This window comes from Dermacentor variabilis, chromosome 10 (genome assembly GCF_050947875.1).
Source record: "Dermacentor variabilis isolate Ectoservices chromosome 10, ASM5094787v1, whole genome shotgun sequence".
NCBI classification, from domain to species: Eukaryota; Metazoa; Arthropoda; class Arachnida; order Ixodida; family Ixodidae; genus Dermacentor; species Dermacentor variabilis.
Genome location: NC_134577.1, coordinates 3,691,098 through 3,713,959, shown reverse-complemented (window position 1 = coordinate 3,713,959; position 22,862 = coordinate 3,691,098). Strand labels below are relative to the sequence as shown.

The following is a 22,862-nucleotide window of genomic DNA, read 5'->3' as shown; positions in this document are numbered from 1 at the left end:
GATGTCACGTGAGATACCCTCTGGTGACGTGCAGTGCTGACTCACCTGTCGCGTTGTCCCACGAGAACCTTTAGGTGCAGGTCGATGGCCAGGTCCCTGGGTGGCCACAGTGGCAGGCTCACCTCGCACTGCACCTGCTCGGCCTTCGGGTGGCTGCGCAGCGCCAAAGGCGACAACAAAGCGCTGTTCGCCCTTTGGCACCCGTTGAATAGCCGCGCGCGATGTGCATCGTGCAGTTGCCAAGAAACGGCCTTCGTCACCATTTTCTACTTCATTGCTTCGCGATACAAAAACGCTCCATGGTTCTGATGTGTATGCTAAATACGGCCTAGTGTTGCATGGTTAAACCGTGCGCACGGAGTAGTTTAAAGAAGTGCAACCTTGGCCAAGTGCCGTATCAACACTCTACATTCTTAAGGAAGTTTACGCCATTCGGGGCTTATCTTGTCCCACAACGACAATTGTCATCTGTCTTGTCCGCATATCCTTCCTTTAACCCTGCGATTCCGGTACTTCTTGGTCACGAACGGTTGCGTGCTATCAGGAAAGTAGTGAGTGATGAGTTTTCGAGAAAGGAAACGCAAGCAAGCCAAATCACAATTACCATGTAGGACAAGATAAGCCTCAAAGGGCGCAAACATTTTTAAGAGAGTAAGGAAAGTTTGCACCTTTTCTAGCTTATCTTCTCTCTAAACTACAGTCGCTACACTCTTAAAACAGTTGCACCCTTTGGGGTGTATATTTGTCCCACAACGATAATCGTCATCTGCCTTGCTTGCGTTTCCTTTCATGAAAACTCGGGGCTCGCTACTTTCCTGTCGAGAATGCTATGTCATGCTTATAAATAACGCACATGCCATTCGTGACCTGGAAGTACCGGGCACACAGCATTCAAGAAAGGAAATGCGGGCAAGGCAGATGACGATTATCGTTGTGGGACAAGACAAGCCCCGAAGGGTACAAACTTATTTGAGAGTGTAGCATTCCATTCTCTATAACGCTGCATGCCTGGTACAAGGTCTACCTAAATAAGTCGCAAGTTTGGAGCGAAAAGCATGCAAAAACCTATCGCCAGAGATATCAGTTAGTGGCGCACGATTGAAGCAGTGAAAAACACTATGCGACTAGGTAAGTGGGGGAGGGGAGTCAAACGCTAAAGCTAGAAACCCTATGTGAAAAGAAAAAAATGTTCGAAAATTTTAAATCAGGGCCGCTATCTTGTACACATTCGAAAAGCTGATGTTCGATTTCGCCTTGCGCAATTGTCCAGGCTGCGCCGATATCGCAGCCTAGGCTAATCTAGTCCAATCGCGTGAGGCGAAATCGAACGTTGGTTTTTCGAACGTGTACAAGACAACGGCCCACGATACTGTCATACGAGTAAATATTCCGTTTCAAATATTTTTGCTGCAATAAAACAACAAATGTTAATTTTTTTCTATTTCACAATTTATTAAGGTAGTTCGTTCTTGGTTACCACTACCAAAAGACTTGGCAAAACTGTGCAAACCAGCCATTATATCGTGCGGAATGGCGTTGCTCACTGGAACGCAGCGGTTTCATCCGAGTTTTTTTATTTGCTTGCGTGTTTGTTCAAAGTGTGGCTTGCGCTTCACTTCAAATTTTGTCTGACCTAGCGCACGGCATTCATTGGCGAAAGGTGTGATTGCAGGTTTTTGTTATCGTGCAAGTTCACGCTGCGGTATCTGACGTGCTGTGTCTCGTCGTCATAAATGCAGAACGCTCAGCGAAGAAACATCGCTCTATGTTCATTCACTCTCCATACACCGGCTCAGAGTCTCCGACGGGCAGCGAAATTAGTAAGTCGAATGTTTTCTGTATTATAATGTGGGACAAGGTCTGAGAACAGTTGGGTATGAATACCCAACTCGCACAGAGTTGCGAATGATTCGGTGAAAAGGTTTCGCATATGTTGCTGTATACATTACGACTGTGTGCTGGCCACGGTACTTTTCCTCCATTGAAGCATGTTTTGTTTGGTCAATTATATTGGTTGCATTATTCTAGACGAATAAAAGTGAAGTTCTTTTTGAAACTTCTGTGGCACTGCAATTATTCCCATCCTATTCGCCCACCTTCCTAAGACACTTACTGGAGCAATTGCTGTCAGTATAACAGCGTAATTATGTTCACATTAAGATATACGCCACTTCTCTAATTTAATGACATGCTGGCACTTCAGCTGAGGCTAGTCGCAAGCTCACCTCAGCCTCAAAAGAATAATGATTGCTGGCGTAGTGGTCAACATGCCGGATGCTAAAGAAATTCAAACATTCGCGCCAAGCAGCATATGATCTTGATGTCACTTCCATTTCCGGTTCTGACATTACTTTTTATATATTATTTTTTTGTTTCCTGTTAGTTGTCCCCTTCGATACATAGATGGTGACGGTTGCAACAAGCCGCCATTTTCTTGACATGTGTCTCCCCGCAGGCCAGCTGGGTCCAGAGAACAATAGATGTTCTGATGTCACATAAGATTTTTCTTCCCTAAGTTGTCCCCAGAATTCTGTGTTTGTCCTCAGTGTGTTACTTATGACGCTGCAAAGTACCCGGTGCGTCACATGAGCATGAGAACATGGCCGGCGTGCTTGACAAATTGGCTTGACGGAAGGTGGGGAAGATCACACGAGAGTTGAGATCTATTATAGTTGCGATCACTTCAGTTGATCAGGTCAACGTAAGTGCGTGAACCATCGCTGCGTGTTTTGGAGTAAACACTTTACTCAACGCAAGAGCATCTGAGATCACCACAAGAAACATGGGGAGAGGCGACAAATGCAGCAGTTACGGCCCTTTGTTGGAAATTGTTTTGAGACCAAAAGAATCGCATCGTGACAACGCACAAGTTCCTGAGTATTTGAATTTGTCATTAGAAAACGCTAAAAGTAAAAACTGTTGGATAATGTGGTTCGTTAGTTTATTTTCAAATTTTCTACGGGGAGAATGCACAAAGCCATGAGCAGACGGTTTCAGCCGAAGGCTGTATGCAAGAAAGACCATTAGTTCGTGTGTAAAATCAATCATCTATAATGCCAAAGAATGTGTGGTGGGCGTTTTTAACGTCTGCAGCTTCTCTTCAGTGATATAACGCTCCGGTGTTTCGCTGACTGCACCAGACTTTTTTTATCTAGCAAACCGAAATAATCTAGTTCTCATGTTTAGTTGAATCTAATGGTGTTGCACTGAACGACAAAAATGTTGAGTACAAAATATTTTCCACTCATAAAACCTGAGCATGGCACGCTAAGTTTGTGCACCATAAGTTTCCAGTGCAGTGCAAGCATCATGTTATTGTTAACCAACTGTTAGCATGTCTTGAGATAACTCACTTGCATTCCTCTTCACTACATACCACATTTATATTTATAACACAACTAGCCTTAGAGATATCCACAGGGACAGTATAGATCTACATTGGAGTCGGGAAAAATTTGTACAATATAGTACAGCATTAGGTTCAGTAAACAGATGTCGCAGTGCAAATAATTATCAACCAGATAATGGTTGCACTGAGCTAAGTGGTGTAGCCAGGTGGGGGCTGACCGGGCTTCAGACCCCCCCCCCCCCCCTTCTTCGGAAAATTTTCTTGCCGGCGCCCTGCTCCCTTTTATGACTGGCACGTAACCTATAAACAGAGGTGCATATCCTTCGAACGCCCGGCCGCCCTAGACAAGTACATGACGGTACGCGCCTTCAGGGAGACCAAGGGCCCGCGGAAGGTAATAGTTGTATTTTAACGCGCGTTAAGGGCCCCGTGTTGCAGAAAATCCATTTGCATCCTCGGATTCCTGTGGCAAGAGAATTGCCATGATGCGGAGTGGCTACGGTGCATTCTTCATCAGGCCAATCAAGTCATACACATGATGAGCACGTTAGCATGCGCCACACAGGAATGCATGAACACGAACTCCGTAAAATTGCTGAGGCAGCAATCTACTCCCGAATCCTCTATGGCCTGCCATACGTTGCACTTACACACAACCAGACCAAACTGCTTGAGTCTTCTTTGCGGAGATGTCACCGCATTGAAATGGGTGTTCCCAGGTACGCCCGCAGCTTCGATGTTGAAGGCACAACCCTGCACAACGCCTTGGATGCAAAGGTTCAAGCCTACCGAGAGTCTCAGCATCTCCGTCTGAGCACCTCGACCCAGGTACGTGCCATCCTGCGTATGTTGGGACATGACACTTCACCACTCCCACCTCTTTCCATCAACCTACACCATGGATAACTATCCCTCGAATCGAAGTCTGACCGATACCCCGGAATATGCAACCCGAACACAACGCTGGCAGGTGGCAGGCACAGGTGACTCATCTAACTGACCCAGCCCATAACACCTACTACGTTGACGCTGCCTTCTCGTCAATGGCATCCAAGACGGGAGTCATCGGCCCTCAGGGTGACATCACTTGTTGGCATGGCGGAGTACCGTCTCCAACTGACGCCGAGATCCTTGCCATATTGGAAGCCATTACTATTTCCCCTCACTCCACACCAATCATCACCGTTCGCTCAGACAGCCAGGAAGCCCTTCATTCTTTCACAAACAAGCTACTTCCCTGTCATATTAGGGCATCCCTCACGCTACACATGCAACAGCATCACTCACTTAACGTCGTCTTGAAGTGAGTGCCGGGCCATCAGGGGATACAAGAAAATGAGCGTGCCCACTCCCTCGCTCGCGAGCCTAAATTACCAAGGCCTCCTATTCCATGGCCCGACACCTATTGCACCAGAATGCACCGCGCTTAACACCGCAAGCAAAGCCGCGCTAGGCTCCGTGAACTGCGTTCATCTGCATGTACCCAATTTCGGCCCCCGATCCCTCCTTCACCCGCCATGATGCCTCTCAAATTCGTCAGGCTCAAACTCTAACACTGGCGAATGACGCCATGCAACACATTATTGAACAATGCCGCGGCCACCGGCATGCCCGGTGTGCGGTGGCTATCCCGACGTTCGCCACACATACTGGACCTGCCCCCGTGCACAGTCCTCGCCTTACTATCTCCCCACCTCTTCCCTGAGCCTATCTATTCCTTTCTGTTGGGAAAGCTGGACCACTCCGCCTGAACCCCACCAAGCCGCTTTTTGGTCGCTCCTTGTGCACCACATAAGGCACGTCCAGGGCACCACCACACACCCCCGCTCTGGGTGCTACTACATGATCACACGGCACCGAAGCGGCGGATGGCACGGATGAAGAGCCGTTTCAAATAAAGTTTTATTAATTAATTCATTCATTATCAAAAACTGCTGTCTGTGGCTAACATGCTCTTGATAATGATGATATGATAATGAGCTCTTTATCAATGAAGAAGCCCTTCTTGAAAACATTTTCTTGCTGTACCTCTGTTAACCATGTCAGACTTGTTTGGTTCTTTTGAGCAACTTGTGTGATTGGGATACCTTAAACTGGAATAGTCTTCACTCTCTTTCCAACAAAGGTCTTCATTTTTTCTAGGCTTGAATTATTCCATCCAAAACAACTGATAAATCCCACCAAAACCATGGTCATAGGCACCTGCAAGTTCCTCCCAGTGACATCACTTGGTCTACTCTCATATTTGCAAGAAGGTCTAGTTGCAAAAATGTTAGCGTTTTCACAACCGCTAGTTAGTTTGAGCTTGTATGGATAACATTGCCACAAGGCAGTTGATATAACAATTTTGTTGTACTGTGCAGTGCTCTCAAGTTGTGTATAGAACATATATGCAAAACACGCAAATACTTTCACGTTATTAGAAAAAAGTCTGGTGTACACACACGGATAAAAGACAACGGAGATGGACTACACAAGTTTCCTTGTGGCCACCACCTTGTGTCCGTGCCTGCATGTCTTCTTTTGTAGCATAAATTCCCACCAACTAGCTCAAGTTTCCGACGTACGCTTTATATCTGCCGTTTGTCTTATGGTGCCTGTGTCACTTTAGGTTGATAGTGGCTTAGTTTGATCATGAAGAACATCCATGTGTCAAAATATTGCAGTTACTGCAACACGGTTCCTGCATTCTTAGTGTTCTGTATTAGGATCTACATTATGTCTGCTGTGCTCTGTGCAGAGCTTTGTAGGATATGCCTGTAGGCACAATTTATGCCTGCTGGCATAAATTATGTCTGTGGGACGTCCATTTATAATATATGCCTGTATTTGTTTTCTGGGTCCCAGATGTCCTCAAGCTACTTTTTTATCGCCTTTCTTGTCTGAGGTCCATTCCGTAATTGACTGGCACGAATAAAGCACTCATTCACTTTTGCATATTACCGAACAGTATCTCAACAGCTGTCAGTCCTGCCATCAGCCTGCAGTAAAAGCTTGAAGCCTACCAGCACTTTTCATATTGTCATCCACTGTGCAAACGTATGCGATAACATCTTGAGGATTTAGTGCAGGAACTGTAAAAGCAACTCTTTTAAACATGGACAGCACCTGTAGTTTTTAAACTCTATTTGATGTTTCAATATATTTGTCATTTTGTCTGCCCTTCAACCACAGATCTGGTTATACGTGGATACTTCCAATGCCATTTGTTCTTCACCTTCCAGAATGCAGCAACGTTTTTGGGGCATCTCTCTGGCTGCAAGCATGTGTTAGTCTTGCAATCTATATGAAGACACAACAAGCTGCTTGGGCTGAGGCTGCAAAAGAATGGCTTTGTCAATTTTTATCATTGTGCTTGTCTCATCCATGCCTTGTGAATTCAGCAAATTGAACAGACTTTGTCTTGTTAATGTTTGAGTTAGTGTTGCACATTAATTTCTGCAATTACTCTCTGCTGCAGACATCTGTCTTCAGTACTCAAAATTATACTTTCATGTGCCGGGCATTCTCCCCAGAAAGCATATTTAGCACCAGCAAAAAAAGGACGGAAGGGAGACGACAACACAATGCGCTAACTTCAACAACTTGATTTTCAGGAAATACACCTATATAACCCATGCACAGTGGCGCCACCTTATCCAAATCTTACCCATCCAAAAAAGCCGTCTCCTTATCTAACAAGTCGATTGAAGGGGCACTAACACACGTGTCTCTATTCCGCCAGATACCCTGAGCTTCAATAATCTCTTACTCATCTTTATCTTTGTGCTTCGCAAGAACCCAGCAGGATTCATACATCGGCGCACAGTCGCATTCTTGACAGTGGGTTGACAGATGACCGCATTGCTTATTTTTCACAGTTTGGCAATGTTCCCGTAATCGGTCATTAAGACATCTTCCTGTCTGTCCGATGTATTTTTTCCCACAGGATAGCGGAAGCTCATATACAACAGCCTCTACGCATCCCACTGGCGCTTTCCATGATTCGTAGAGCATCCGGCAGCTGGCCTATGGTATGGGTCCGTTAATTGACATATTTTTGCCAGCTTTTCAAGAACGCGCGCCGCTGCCGCTCGAGTCCGGCCGTGCCTTGACTAAAACTAACATCATCATCATTACGTAGTGCGCAATATGGCCGTTGCGGTAGCGGCTGGTGGTGCTCGTTGCGCTGCTCGCTCGCTGGGTTTGGGTGTTTTGATACCGTTTTCCAGGCGGTGTTCGTGTGTACGGTTCTATAAAATGACTACAGATACTTTTATTATATCGCCAAGTGACCGAGAGGCCTCAACTGGCAAAAAACGTCGGGCAAGTAAGCTTAGATTGTTTATTGTCAATCGTGAATGTCGCAATAGGTAACACTGAACTTAGTGTCACACATTACCTCCCCCTTTCTTTTGGCTTCTGGATTGGATTGGCGCGACTCGCTACGTGCTTACGCGCGCTTTTCTGAGCGCAGATTGATGTGCGCCTGGTTTTTGCACTAGGCTTTTATACAGTCGCTTTTCCGAGCGCAGATTGGTGTGCGTCTGGTTTGTGCACTGCGCTTTTATACGATCGCTTGTCGCTTGTCGCTGCTTTCCTTTTTTCTGGCTTGATTCGTTGCGGCTTGGTGCAGGCGCGCATGGACGACCGCACGCCAAGTTTCATCCTAGACGCCAGCGCTCGTTTCTCCCCTGGCGGAACGATTTCATCTCCAAAGGGTGTAGGTTTCCGCCGCCGCTTCCCTTAGCGGTCGTGCCCGCGTTCAGTTCGCGCTGCGCGCGAAACGTCTCTTGTTTGCGACGGCGCCTCTTCGGATGACCGGAAATTATTATCGCGTTGTTTACTGTCACGACAGCAATGTAAACACGAAAGGGTTGATGCCACCAGTGAAATTCTGCCGATTCACAAGAAAATGGTACGAAAAAAGCAGACGACAGACATGGATTACTGCGGTGCGCCGAGTGAAGTAAACAACTGGCAAACGAAGCGAGCGCGTTCATTAATCACTCCTGAGTGTATGACGGTTTTTATATGTAACCCACATGAATTTAAAAATTACTCGGTACATAATTCTTTTATTCATATAAAAACTTTGAGTTGTTCGACGAGCGCTTGTCTTGTCTTCTTTCTCGTGTTTCGTTTGTGTGTGCGCTGCCAAAAAATGGAAACCACTTCTGTTGTATGCGCTAGCAGTGGCCGAAGTTCACGCGTGCCGAGAAATCGAATACATGCACGATGCATTGAACATGACCGGAGTTCATTCCCGCTTCACCACTGCATCGCTCGATCGACTTACTGGACGATACACGCCCGCGTCTTGGTCGCGACGGCATTGCTGAAGCAGGAATGATTACTAATACTTTCAACTTCCGTCTCTTGGGCACTGTTAAAAAATGGCCAAGCTGTCTACATTGCTGCCTCTATTCCATATTGTAGGGGACGTACTAGTTAAAGTTGTGTGCGCATGTCGTACTTGTGCTATGCAGCGATATATTTTTTTATTTCCGCACAGTGTCGATGGAAGTCCGTTGTCGCTATCAGAGACAACACGGATTTGTAGCAAACATTGTCAGACACTGCAAAAATGACTTTAGCTCGTATGTGCCGCATCGTATGTGCTGACGATTTTTCCAGCGGCACATACGATGTCGTTTACAATTACCTGCTCAGCGTCACTTACACGGTTAAACAGACGCTGCCCTTTTGCAGCCATAAAAATAATCGTCAATCGTATCGATCTTCTTAAAGGCAAATAGAAGCGTGTACAGTCTGTTTCACACTTAGGGGAAAACTCGGAACGTATTGCATCGCGAAGCGGCAAGCAATGGAGTCGTGCGGTGGCAGCAGCTCGAGCAGGCGCAGACGCTCGAGGGGCGGAGTCGTGATCTGCGTCGTCTGCTACGGCGGCGCGCGCTGGCCGCATTGTCGGGAAGCGTGCTACTGTCAGGGGCAGTGCACCGATTTCATCGGTACTGCGGGAGCTGAGCTTATATTCTTTACTAAACGTTGTGCGAAGCCAAACTCCGAGGTAATGAAGGCATTGGCGATAATGGAGTTCCACAAACTTCTTTTGACAGCATGCTTCGTTTGTTCTTTCGAAAGGCCGGGGTACTGAGCGCGTGCACGTATATTTCTTCACTGTGTGTGCTACCGTAATAAGCAGTGACAAGACGCACCAAGATGTGCGCGCAACGTGCTCAGTCTTTGTTTGACTCGAAAGCAAAACAAAGCACTCAACAATGATAACTATGGGGGTAGAACACGATGAAACAAACGGATACGATTAAAGAAATGTTTTAGGTTAAGACAATGAGCCGGAAGTGATTTTTCTCGACAATCATTCACTACACCAGGCAAACCCTGCCCGCCGGCGGTGAATCGGACACGTCATGCTCGGAACTTCAGTTAGTATCTCGTCATGTCCCCAGCGGCAGCGATGACAGCGCTCATCCTGGAAGGCAGTGAAGTGTAGAATGACTTGATCAGGGATGTCTTCATTCGCAACACCTCTCAGTCGCTGACAATGGTGGATCGAAGCCTATCCTCGGGGGCGACTGATAGAGGGGATGTTGCACCAGTGATACTTTCAACGAGCCCCAGACATTTTAAATGATGTTGGCGCGCGGGGATTGAGGCGGCCACTCCAAGAGAGTGACTGCGCGCTCTTCCGGCAGTTCTTGCACAACAGGAGCAGTGTGGATCGGCGACCTATCGCGTTAGAATATACAGTCGCCTTCCAGAAACGGGCCGTCAAGAATGTATGGAATCAGTACGTCGTCTATGACTGCCCTGCACCTTTCAGCGATGAACTTACCTTCGAGGCGTATCAGTGGGCGTCGCACAACGCTTAGTAAAGAATACCGGCTCATTTCACGCAGTAACCATGAGATCGGCGCCCTGCAACTGACAGTAGAACGCTTCCTGACAATTCGGCCAGCGCGCGCCGCCGTATCAGACGACGCCGTTCAAGATCCCGCCCCTCGAGCAGCTGCGCGAGCCGCTGCCGCCGCCTGACTCAAGCGCTCGCCGCATCGCGATGCAATGCGCTCCGAGTTTCCCTAAATGTGAAACAGACTGTAAATCGCCCTTCGAATGAAATGTCCACGCGCACACACGTAGGCACACACCGCGCGCGGCACGAAACGTGCCCAAACACGCGCAGTGCAGGAGGCAATCAAGGCGGTGCGAACGAGAGTTGGGAGAGGGGTACCACCCGCTATTAGAATTTTGCTTCGCATGCGGCGCTCTCAACGCCGGCGCAGCAGCGCCGCTCTCGGTGCCGTTCTTGTCCATACTTGGTGTGCGCCTGATATTTTTTTGCGCTGGTCTTCGAACACATCGCTCGCTGCTCGCGCTTATATATAAGGAAGTGCTGCGCCGCGGGCGTACCGTGTATGTAAGCGCGCCAGAAAACTGCGCCTTGTTTTCCATTACTTTGTCATGTACCTTAATTACCACTGGGTAGCACCGAGCGATCGCTTCTAACAAACGCAGAAATGAGTCTTTGCAGCGCGTGTGGCCATTAATTGACTCCCACCACAGCCATGTGAGGTGCGACTCCAGCAGCGGTGCAGTTACCCTGCAGCCGGCGGAGAGGAGGTGGCGCTTCAGTTTTATTAACTTGCTAGTTTTTGCGTGTGAACGCCCGTGATAGCTCGTGAGGTCGTGCGGGACGAGCTGCTGGCGCGACACCCACTCGGTGGCCCCGAAGGATTGTGCAAATTGATGAATGCCTCCTTCGCGGCAAGCGAAAACACAATCGAGGCCGCCTGATGACGGGCGACAAGGTTCCGCCGAGCCGGCAAAATCACGGCGGCATTGCAGACCTTGGACCATGGGTATTCGGCATGACCTGCGTGACCACCGGGCAGTTCCGACTATTCAAGGTCGACAGACGAGACGCGGCGACGCTAGGCCCCGTTATTGCAGCCAACGTTGAACCGGGGACCACCATCCAGACTGCAGTGATGAATGGCCCGCATACAACTGCATCCCGAACTTAGTGGATGCTAACGGAGTGAGCCTCAATCTGCAATGGGAAACTAAACCAGACAGCATGAAATTTGTGGACCCGATCACGGGCGTTCACACGCAAAAAAATGGAAAGTTATTGGCATGCAGAAAGTGAAGCGCCACCTCCTCTCCGCCTGGAGTCGCACCTCACATAGCTGTGTTGGGTAGTCAATTAATGGCCACACGCGCTGCAAAGATTCATTTCTGCGTTTGTTAGAAGCGATCGCTCGGCGCTACCCAGTGTGAAGGTACATGACAAAGTAATGAAAAACAAAGCGCAGTGTTCTGACCCTTTGCTTTTGTATGAATGTTTCCCGGCATTGCTGCGCGCTTACGTACACGGTACGCCAGCGGCGCAGAGTTTTCTTATATATAAGCGCGAGCAGCGAGCGATGTGTTCAAAGACCAGCGCAAGAAAGCAGGCGCACACCAAATAAGCGCGCCTGCACCTAGCCGCGCCGAATCAAACCAGAGAAAAGGAAAGCAGCGACAAGCGATCGTATAAAAGCCTAGTGCAATAACCAGACGCACACCAATCTGCGCTCGGAAAAGGGATGGTGCAAATACCTAGTGCAGAAACCAGGCGCGCATCAATCTGCGCTCGGAAAAGCGCGCGCAAGCACGTAGCGAGCCGCGCCAATCCAATCCAGAAGCCAAAGGAGAGGGGGGGAAGTAATGTGTGACACTAAGTGTTACCGTCGCAATACATGCCCACAATTTTCGTACAGGTCAGGTGTAGCTAATGCTGTCAGTGATGTCAGTGACTGAGTTTAAAACATACCGAAACACAGATAGTAATCTATTTAACGGAATTCAAAGCTGAAATCGGGCGAAGTTTTCTCATCGCGTTTGGCGTGCCGCTAAAGCAAGGAGAAGGAAGCTTCCGGCAACGATATTTGTGCTCGGCTACACTCATACTTGTATTGCGTACAGTGTTGTCTGGCGTGTTTCATACTATACGTATACTGCCTGCCTTCGACGATTTCAGCTAGATTAAAAAAAGAAACATAAGGAGTGCTCGGCAAAGATGTACTGTCAGTAAGGTGAGCTGTAGCTACAATGTCGCGTTGTTTTCATAACACATTGGCGATAGGCGCGAACTGTAGAGGGAAAAAAACGTTATGCTAAATTTTAGATTACACATCGTCTGCTCTTGATATTTCTGCTGCACACGTAATGTTCTGGTGCAGCAGTAGAGGTTTTGACACAAGTGGAGTACTCGTTGGAAGGCGAGGAACGTTATGGAGACGACAGTGCTCACGGGACCTCTGCGAATATTGTGTATAAACAAGGACACTAGATATACCTATAAGTACATCAGATTAGCGCTCACGGATCCTTGGAAAATGCAATTTACGGTTTCATGTTGAAAAACCATCTCGGTTTGTGTGTTCAAACAATGTAAAGAGGTTACAGGAGACGAACACTTTAGTTGAGTAACAGAGGTGAGCAAGCTGAGGCTTGCTCACCTCTACAAGCCTCAGCTTGTAGCCAACGTTTCAGCAATCAAACGTATTTGTGAGGGCCGTGACGAAGACAAGTTCCCACGCTGAGGCTTCCCTTGCTCGTCCACTGTTGATTGGCTCAATGTTAAGCCAAACTTCGCGTATATTTCGAAAACTTTTTATGAACACACTGTCGTCACGTATGTCATCTGCTATTTAAAGAGAAAGAAAAATTGGTTTTAGTGGTTTGTCACGTTTTACAAGTGTGGAGTAGGCCGGGTGTGTGAAGTTGCCTTTTCTCGCCAGCTCTTACGGTGCAGGGCTAGCCTATTTGTTTTGATTCAAACTGTAGATGACCCTTTTGTAGTTAACAAATGAAAAATAATGCAAGATTCAGATCTAATTCTAATCCTAGCACTTATCATCATAACAATATTCCCTTAAATTTCGTCATTTCCTATGAATAAATTGGTGTACACATTACAAATAACTTAAATTGGACCAGTCTAGAGTATGTCATTAACAGTGCTATTCACCTGCTCGCGTACTTAAGTGCAACTTTTTCAAAGCACTGTCTACTCTAAAACTGACCTTTACAAGACTAATACGCTCGAAACTTGAATATGCATCTGCAGAATGGGAACCTAGTCGCGTTAGTCTTATTACTTCATTTGAATTAGTACAAAATAACTCTGCTTGTTTCATTATTTCTAATTATAACCGTACCGGGAGTATAACCTTAATGAAGCTAACCAGCACTTATACCCTAGCTAATTACCCCCGCAGTCGCTCGTGTTTCGCTATTTCATAAAATTGTCCGTCATACCACACTTCAGGACAACTTCATACCGCGGCCTCAAGTGCATTTCAAACCGCATCGATTATCGCATTAAGGCAGGAATTGATACTTATTACACGAAGTCTTTCTTTCAATCGTTCATCCCCCGTACATCTCAGGAATGGAACCACCTTCCCTCAGGTATAATTGTTAGATTTTCTTCTTTCAAGGCTCGTCAATCTGTGCTGTCAAGAGCACATAAATTAAAGGGAACAGGTTATAGCATATCGGAAGATTTTTCGCGTTTTGTTCGTGACAAGAGAAAGAAATTGTGGGAGTTTGCAAGGGAGCATAAGCAGCAAGGAAAGAAGGTTATCTTAAAGTTCGATACGCTGCACTTAGACGGCAAACGGTATCAAGTAGATAGCGCCACAGGGTGCATAGTCCAACAATGACCACTTTGTACGCCTAGAGTTGCGCAGCCGCTTACCGTTATGGTTATCAACTGTCAGAGCATAAAGAACAAAATCGACGATTTCCTTATGCTGGTTCGATCGATACGACCCTCAATCATTTTGGGCACAGAGTCGTGGCTTGATTCTACAATTGCGGATTCCGAAGTTTTTCCTCCCGGGTATCAATGCTTTCGTCGCGACCGAAGTGCAAGAGGAGGAGGGGTGTTTATACTTGTAAGTTCAGATATACCTAGTATATTGTTGGATTGTTCTGTTACTGATATTGAATGTGTTTTTTGTAGAATACGGCTGCAGAATGGGAAAGGTGTCGTAGTTGGTTCATATTATAGGCCTCCTAGCACAACGTTCGAACAGTTATTCAAATTGTCTGAGTGTCTTGAAACGATTAAAGCGGATCATATTTTGATCGGGGGTGACTTTAACCTTCCACATATTAATTGGTCAAGCAATGAACCAAGGTGTACTGCTGGTGGAGGCCGTCTATATGCAACTTTTTTTGATATTCTGGAAGAGTACACATTTACGCAGTACGTCCGTGAGGCATCTCGAAATGATGGTACAGGTCATGTTCTTGACTTACTTCTTTGTAATATGCCTAATATTGTATCGAATGTCCATGTTTTACCCGGTGTTAGTGACCACAATATAGTTGTGGCTGATGTAAATGTTGAGACACTATCTGTTCCCAAAAAAGCTGCCAGAAAGGTGTACGCGTACACTAGAGCAAATTATGATGCAATTAATTCGGCATTTGAAACCTATTTTCCCACTTTTGATACACTAGCAGCCGAACTGAATACTGAAGAGTTATGGAACGTGTTTAAAGAAAAACTATTTGATCTGCGTGAAACTTTCGTTCCCCTTCGAATCTTGTCAACTAAACGCACTAGAGATAAACCATGGTTTAACAGTCTGCTGCGTACTCTACTTCGACGTATAAGGCGAATGTACAGGAAATGTAAAAAAAATAATTCTGTGGAAAACAAGTGTGAGCTGAAAAGAATGAAACTTAACTTTCAAACTCTAACTAAAGTAGCTAAGAATTCTTACTTCTCGATTCTTGGTAAGAAGCTAGTGGAGGACTCGAAACAGTTTTGGAAATACGTTCGCCTCAACGGTAAAGATAATACATCTATTCCTCCTCTAAAATATTCTCACACAATCGTTGACAATGATGCGTCTAAGGCAGCCATCTTTAGCAATTATTTTTCGTCCGTGTTTAGTCCAAGTTTTTCACGCGTTGTTAACATGGTTTCTCCAACTGAGGCAGAAGTGATGCCCGAGGTCACTTTTAGTGTGCCTGGTATTCGTAAATTGTTAGAAAATCTCAAACCAGCTAAAGCTTGCGGCCCAGATGATATACCAGCAGCGATAATAAAGACCTGTTCGGCAACGTTATCGTTGTACTTTCACCGTCTATTTACGAAGTGCTTAGTTGAGAAGGCACTACCTTGTGATTGGAAGTTAGCACGTGTTACACCTATTCATAAGAATGGGCCAAGAAATGACGTTGAGAACTACAGGCCGGTGTCGTTAACTAGTATACCATGTAAAATATTTGAACATGTCCTTTATAGTTGTATAATGACACATTTGGTTAAACATAATCTTCTGCATTCTAGTCAACACGGTTTTCGGCAAGGTTTTTCTTGCTCAACACAGCTTGTTGAGTTCACGCATGAATTGGCTCTAGCAATAGATAAGCGTAAAGTAGTTGACTGTATTTTCTTGGACTTCAAAAAAGCGTTCGATGTTGTTCCCCATGACCTTCTTATTAGTAAATTACGGGGCTATAAACTGAATGAATCAGTTATTGCATGGATAGCCGAGTATCTCTCTCTAAGACAGCAGTCGGTAGTTCTCAACGGTTGTTCCTCCGGATATGCTCCCGTGACCTCAGGAGTTCCTCAGGGCTCAGTTCTGGGCCCTCTTTTGTTTCTGATGTATATAAATGATATTACTATTGGCCTCAAATCTTCGTTCAGAATGTTCGCGGATGACTGTGTAGTTTACAGGATTATAGAGAATGAACGTGATTCAGAATACCTGCAGCATGATTTGAATGCAATATCATCCTGGTGTGCCCATTCAGAAATGTCGTTGAATGTTAAAAAGTGTGTTCACGTCACTTTTACGAGGAAACGTTCATACCAGTTGAATACGTATACCATAAATAGCGCTGCTTTAAGCACGGCCAGGGAATATAAATATCTAGGAGTTTATTTAACGAGTGATTTGAGGTGGACTAAGCACGTTCACCACATCAAAGTAAAGGCTGCACGTGTTTTGGGTTTCTTAAGGCGAAATTTCAGCGCACTTCCATTTAATTTAAAAGAGCAACTGTATTTCACTCATGTGCGCTCATTGCTGGAGTACGCATGCGTTTGCTGGGATCCGTATACCAAAGAGCTGGCCGATACGCTTGAAAAAATACAGAACAGGGCAGTGCGATTCGTTCTAGGTAATTGGGATCGTGAACTTAGCATGAGAGAAAGCAAACGTAAACTTAAATGGGAAGAATTGAAAGATCGTAGACGAAACCTCAGGTTGAAATTTTTCCATAATATCTACCATTCTAAAACTGGAATCAATAAGGAGAAGTACATTCAAGAGCCGTCCTATATATCCCAAAGAAGGGACCACAGTCTCAAAATAAACGAATTTTCCTTTAAAGGTGACGTCTTCCGCTATTCATTTCTTGTTAGATGTATAAGAGAGTGGAATAATCTACCGCCTATGATTGTATCCAATGTGTCAAATGATGCTTTTTACCGCGCTTTGTGTAAATAGTTTCTTTATTGGTGTCAAATATGATGCTTATTTTTATGTATCCCCCTGCTGTAATGCCTCCAAAGGCGAAGCAGGTATCAAATAAACAAATAAACAAATAAACAAATAGCTATCACCGATAACAAACTTTTTTTTTTTTTGCAAAACATAGCTAACATTGTATAATCAGGAGAATCATTGCGTTGCCAGAACTCACTGCTCTTGATTGTTTGTTTCACTGTACTGCTTTGTACCCATTCGCTTCTTTAATGGCATATGGCCCTGAGCGTACTTTAAATAAAAGATAGAATAACGCCTCCATAACGATTTCAGTTACTCGCGCTTCTTCGGTCACACATTAACCTTGAACAGCTCTGCGCATCCACGTGCCATTTCTCTGTGGAACGATTTGCCCAATACTATCGCTTCCTTAACAAACCATGATTCCTTCCGCAACCAAGTCAGCAGTCATATTTCAATAACACCATTTTAATCTGTTCACCGACTTATTGCTTTTCATTGTTATTTCTCAGTTGCATTGTGGCTTGTACTGCGCATTGTTAAGAACGGCCTGCTGAGGTGCAAGTTTTGCCAGCCAGGTGCGAGAGTGGCGTCACTAAGTCTACTGTGTGCGGAGAACAATACGCCGCGTCCTCGACCCTTCGTCGCGGGATTGTCCGGATGAGTTCGACGAACCAGGCTTTGTGACTGAACACGCCACCGCCGACCCGGTCTGCCCTGAGCAAGGGAGTTCCCGAGGGAACGTCTTTGGAGGCCCCTTCCCACGCACCGTTCCTTACGTAAGCCCCGAGTTCTGCGAAGCCCGTCTGCCCTCGGTGGTGTCCGCGAAACCGCTGCGGAAGCCTGTTCGGGACCGTGAAACCGGTGCAGAAGCCCTCCCGCTCAAACGTGGCTCGTCTACTGATCGAACGTTTCCCTCACGTAGGGATGGAGGGAGGACCGAGTGTTTATAAACCGCTGTAGTGCGGCTGCTCAGTGTGCTTTCTCTCGCAGTCATGCTAGACTGATGAACTGCAACGTCCTTGTGTAGATACTGTAAATAAACCCATATTCCTCGTTCTCGATGAGAAGCAGTCCTTCCCTTCAACAAAGTCCTCAGCGTGGATAAGTTGGACGACGGTATGGGCCAGCTACCATCTAATTCATGCCCGACTCCAATCTTGACAACTGGTTACGAGCGGTGGGGTTGACCTCTCAATCCGGACTGCATCAGTAGCATTTTGAAAGTATGCTGTATCTCTTTTGTTTGAATGCTCTGTAGTAGAATTGTATAAGTGTCACTTGCTACATAATATTGTTACGTCTAGAAAGATACAGATGGAAGAGGCTATTTACGCCAGACTGGAGCCAGAGCGCCAGACCGATATTTTCTCGCGAAAAGGGCACAGACCCACTTCGTCGTTCTCGCGGCGTCTCGTCTCTCGGGTATCTACCGATAATATCGTAATACTACCCCCGGCGGCAAAAGCGCCGTCACGGTGCTTTTAAATATCCAAGGCACGTGGAGAGTTGTAGGGCTTGAGTCGGGTGACGTGGACAATGTCACTGGTTGTCACACCGGAGGACGTAGTGGGCGTGGCTAGAACAATTTCATAGGTGACATTGGTCACTTGGCGGAGCACGCGATATGGGCCGGTATAACAGGAAAGCAGTTTCTCACAAAGGCCAACTTTACGCGATGGTGACCAAAGCAACACGAGGGTGCCGGGCGCAAAATGGACATCACGGTGACGGATTTCGTAGCGTCGCTTCTGTTTGTCTTGAGAGACTTGTAGACGAACGCGCGCAAGTTGACGAGCATGGTCAGCACGGGCGATTGCATCACGGGCATAAGCGCTAGTTGAAGCTGTGATAGACGGAAGCACGGTGTCTAGTAGTAGCGTCGGTTCGCGGCCATACAAGAGGTAAAACGGGGGAAAGCCGGCAGTTTCGAGACTGGAAGAGTTGTATGCAGAGGTAATGTAGGGTAGAGCCAGGTCCCAGTCACGGTGGTCGTCTGAAACGTATTTGGATAGCATGTCTGTAAGGGTGCGGTTGAAACGCTCAGTGAGGCCGTTCGTTTGAGGGTGGTAGGAGGTAGTAAATTTATGCTGAATGGAGCAGGCCCGCATGATGTCAGTGACTTTCGCCAAAAAACCTACGGCCACGGTCTGTTAGCAATTGACGCGGAGCACCATGCATCAAAATGATATCATGTAGAAGGAAGTCCGCAACGTCAGTTGCGCACTGGCCGGAAGAGCGCGGGTTACGGCGTAGCGGGTTGCGTCGTCAGCCGCGACTGCAACCCACTTGTTTCCTGATGTAGATTCCGGAAATGGGCCGAGAAGGTCTAAGCCAACACGATGGAAGGGCTCGGCAGGGATGTCGAGCGGCTGCAGGTAACCGGAGGGTAGCTGGGAAGGCTTCTTGCGCCGTTGGCAAAGTTCACAAGCGGCGAGGTAACGTCGTACGGAACGGGCAAGGCCCGGCCAGAAAAAACGGCGACGTACACGGTCATAGGTTCGAGATACGCCGAGGTGTCCTGCCGTTGGTGCGCCGTGAAGCTCTTCGAGAACGGTTGAGCGGAGGTGTTTAGGTATGACAAGTAGGAACTCAGAGCCGTCCGGATGAAGGTTACGACGGTAGAGGGTAACGTCGCGGAGGACGAAGAGGCGTAGAGCAGCATCGGCCGGGGAGTGTTCAAAAAGGTCGATGAGTGCTGTGATGTAGGCGTCACGACGTTGCTTGTCGGCGAAACGAAGCAGCTGTGATACAGAGAATACGCAAGCAGCACTGGTAATATCGGAGGAGTCAGGATCGTCAACAGGGTAACGCGACAAGCTGTCAGCGTCTTGGTGCAGGCGGCCAGACTTGTAGACCACGGAATATGAAAATTCTTGTCTCAAAGCCCATCGACCAAGCCGGCCTGTAGGATCACTTAGGGATGAGAGCCAGCAGAGAGCATGATGGTCAGTGACTACGGAAAAAGGGCGACCGTAGAGGTAAGGACAGAACTTCGCAACCGCCCAGACTACAGCAAGGCATTCTCGTTCCGTAATGGAATAGTTGCGATCCGTTGGTGTGAGGAGGCGGCTTGCATAAGCAATAACGCGATCCTGGCCACGCTGACGCTGGGCTAAGTCGGCACCTACGCCATGACCGCTGGCATCTGTACGCAATTCTGTAGGGGAATCAGGGTCGAAGTGGGCGAGAATGGGTGGTGAGGAGAGAAGAGTGACGAGACGAGAGAAGGCGGCGGCTTCTGCAGTACCCCACGAGAATCATACGCCTTTCTTCAAAAGATTAGTGAGGGGCCTAGCAATTGCCGCAAAATCTTGAACAAAACGACGAAAGTACGAGCATAGGCCGACAAAACTTCGAACGTCTGCGGCTGTCTTCGGAACCGGAAAGTCTCGGACAGCTCGAGTTTTGTCGGGATCAGGCTGCACTCCAGAAGCATCAACGAGGTGGCCCAGAACAGTAATTTGGCGGTGGCCGAAACGACATTTCGACGAGTTAAGTTGCAGCTTCGCCTTTCGAAATACATCAAGTATAGCTGTTAGACGCTCAAGGTGAGTGCCGAACGTGGGCGAGAAGACGATGGCGTCGTCGAGGCAGCAGAGACGTGGACCATTTGAAACCACGGAGCAAGGAGTCCATCATACGCTCAAAGGTGGCAGGGGCGTTGTATAATCCAAACGGCATTACTTTAAATTGGTATAGGCCATCAGGTGTGATGAACGCGGTTTTTTCTCTGTCCATATCGTCAACAGCAATCTGCCAGTATCAAGAACGAAGATCGATAGAAGAGAAATAGCTGGAAAGGTGGAGGCAGTCAAGGGCGTCGTCTATACGTGGGAGCGGGTAGACGTCCTTCTTAGTAATGTTGTTCAGATGGCGGTAGTTTACACAGAAGCGCCACGTGCCATCCTTCTTCTGGACCAACACTACAGGTGACGCCCAGGGACTCGAAGACGGCTCAATGATGTTTTTGTCTAGCATTTTGTTGACTTCGCTTTGAATTACTCGGCGTTCCGACGCAGAAACTCGATACGGTCGTCGGTGAATAGGAGTAGCATCGCCAGTAAGAATCCGATGCTTGACCGCGAGCGTCTGGCCTAAAGGGCGATCGTCGAAGTCGAAAATATCTCTATAGGACGATAATACTTGGTAAAGGTCTTCAGCCTGCACAGAAGACAGGTCCGTCGCAACCATTTTCTGTATCTTGGGATCGGCGGCCGAGGCTGGCACGACGGGCCTGCTAAGCTCGCAAGAAGCATCGGTTGATAACGCTGCCACGTGATGGCCGCCGAGACAATCAACGTTGGCAAGGCAAATACCTTGCGGTGGAATTTGCTTTGCCAATTCAAAGTTAAAGATAGGTATGCGAGTGCGGTTCGCACTAATAGTAAGTATACTGTGAGGCACGGTAACGTCATACTGTAGTGGAATGTCGGGCAGAGGAGTGACGAGGTACTCGCCATCAGGGACTGGTGGGGAAGACAAGAGTTCAATATAGGCTATTGATTTTGGCGGCAGGCGAATAAAGCCGGTGGGGCGTAAGTGGCACTGGGGTGCCTCAGAAGGTTCTGCGAGAATCGCCAACTCAAGGCGAAGGGTACTGCAGTCAATAAGGGCAGAATGCGCGGAGAGAAAGTCGAGGCCGAGAATTAGGTCGTGGGGGCAATGAGCAATCACGGTGAAGAGGACAGGGGTGTGGCGGCCGGCAATGCTGACTCGTGCCCTACACATGCCGATAATAGGCACAGTACGGCCATCCGCCACGCGGACGACGCGTGCCGACGCTGGGGTAAGGAGCTTTTTGAGTCGTCGTCGGAAGGCAGCACTCATAATAGAAAGATGTGTGCCTGTATCGATGAGTGCAGTGACAGGATGGCCGTCAACGTCAAGAAGGTTTTGGTTCGTTGGTAACGTGAGCAGAGGATTTGAGGGCAGGGTCGACAACGCAGCTTTACCTCCAGAAGCTGCAATGCCTAGTTTTCCGGCTGGGTCCGGGAGGCGATAGGCGGCGAAGAGAAGCGGCGGGGTTGGGGCGAACGAGGCTGACGGCGTCGAGGGGAGGGCGAGCGGCTGTAGCGAAGGTACGGAGCAGGGGCATCAGCAACAGTGGGTTCATGGCGGGTGGCATAGGGAACAGAAGGTCCAAAAGTGCGGGGATAAGTGGCGGCGCATGTCCGAGGAGGTGGTGGCCATCGGTTGCGGCAGTGGCGAGCGACGTGGCCGATGCGACAGCAGTGGAAGCAGATCGGCCTGTCATCAGGGGTACGCCATTCGGACGGGTTGCGGCCAGATATGGCAGAAAAGGACTGTCGGGGACGAGGAGGGCCGGTAGAGAACTGGGGAACGTTGGGTTGAGACGTTGTACACACGGAGTTCAGACCCATGTTCTCAAATTCTTGTCTGACTACGGCCTGAATCATCGCAATCGTGGTTGCTGGCGGATCGGGAGGCGTCGCGGCGAAAGCTGGCGGACAGGCGGCCTCGAGCTCGCGGCGAACAATACGGGTGACGTCGTCACAGGTGGTAGCCTGACGTGGTCGACCCTCACATGTCGACGTAGCAGCAGTGTTGGGTAGCCGCGTGATGTGGTGTGTGATACGGCGGCTCTTAGCCTGTTCAAGGCGACGGCATTCTTTAATGATGGCGTCGATTGTCGAGACGTTGCCGAAAACAAGTAAATTGAAAGCGTCGTCGGCGATGCCTTTTAGGACATGTGACACTTTATCAGCTTCAGACATAGCGTCGTCAGATTTTCGGCATAGAGCCAAGACGTCGAGGATGTATGAAACGTACGGCTCTGTAGATGTCTGAACACGAGACGCAAGAGCCTTTCTCGCGGCAACCTTGCGGCCAATGGGGTCACCGAACAGTTCCCTGAGCTTTTCTTTGAAATTGTCCCAACTGGTTATCTCGTCGTCATGCGTCTGGTGCCACACGCGTGGGGTGCCGCCGAGATAAAAGATGACATTGGCGAGCATGATCGTTGGGTCCCACCTGTTATTAGCGCTGGCATGTTCATATAGCTTGAT

At 47.8% G+C, this 22,862-nt stretch overlaps 2 protein-coding genes across 3 annotated transcripts in view; one reads left to right on the top strand and one right to left on the bottom strand.

Moving 5' to 3' along the window:
• The window catches only part of LOC142559732 (sodium-dependent glucose transporter 1A-like), a 253,170-nt gene that overhangs the window by 61,974 nt on the left and 168,334 nt on the right, over positions 1 to 22,862 (top strand). The window contains exons 4-5 of one of the 2 annotated variants that reach the window (XM_075671321.1): positions 1,673 to 1,820; positions 4,069 to 4,177. The gene's annotated coding sequence lies outside the window, so the exon portion shown is untranslated. The remainder of the gene's footprint in view (positions 1 to 1,672; positions 1,821 to 4,068; positions 4,178 to 22,862) is intronic. The other variant, XM_075671324.1, reaches the window with a different exon arrangement.
• Positions 1 to 22,862, bottom strand: part of LOC142559852 (BBSome complex member BBS2-like) — a 220,939-nt gene that overhangs the window by 73,048 nt on the left and 125,029 nt on the right. The window contains exon 10 of the mRNA XM_075671532.1: positions 46 to 153. Coding sequence (XP_075527647.1) covers positions 46 to 153 — 108 coding nt within the window. The remainder of the gene's footprint in view (positions 1 to 45; positions 154 to 22,862) is intronic.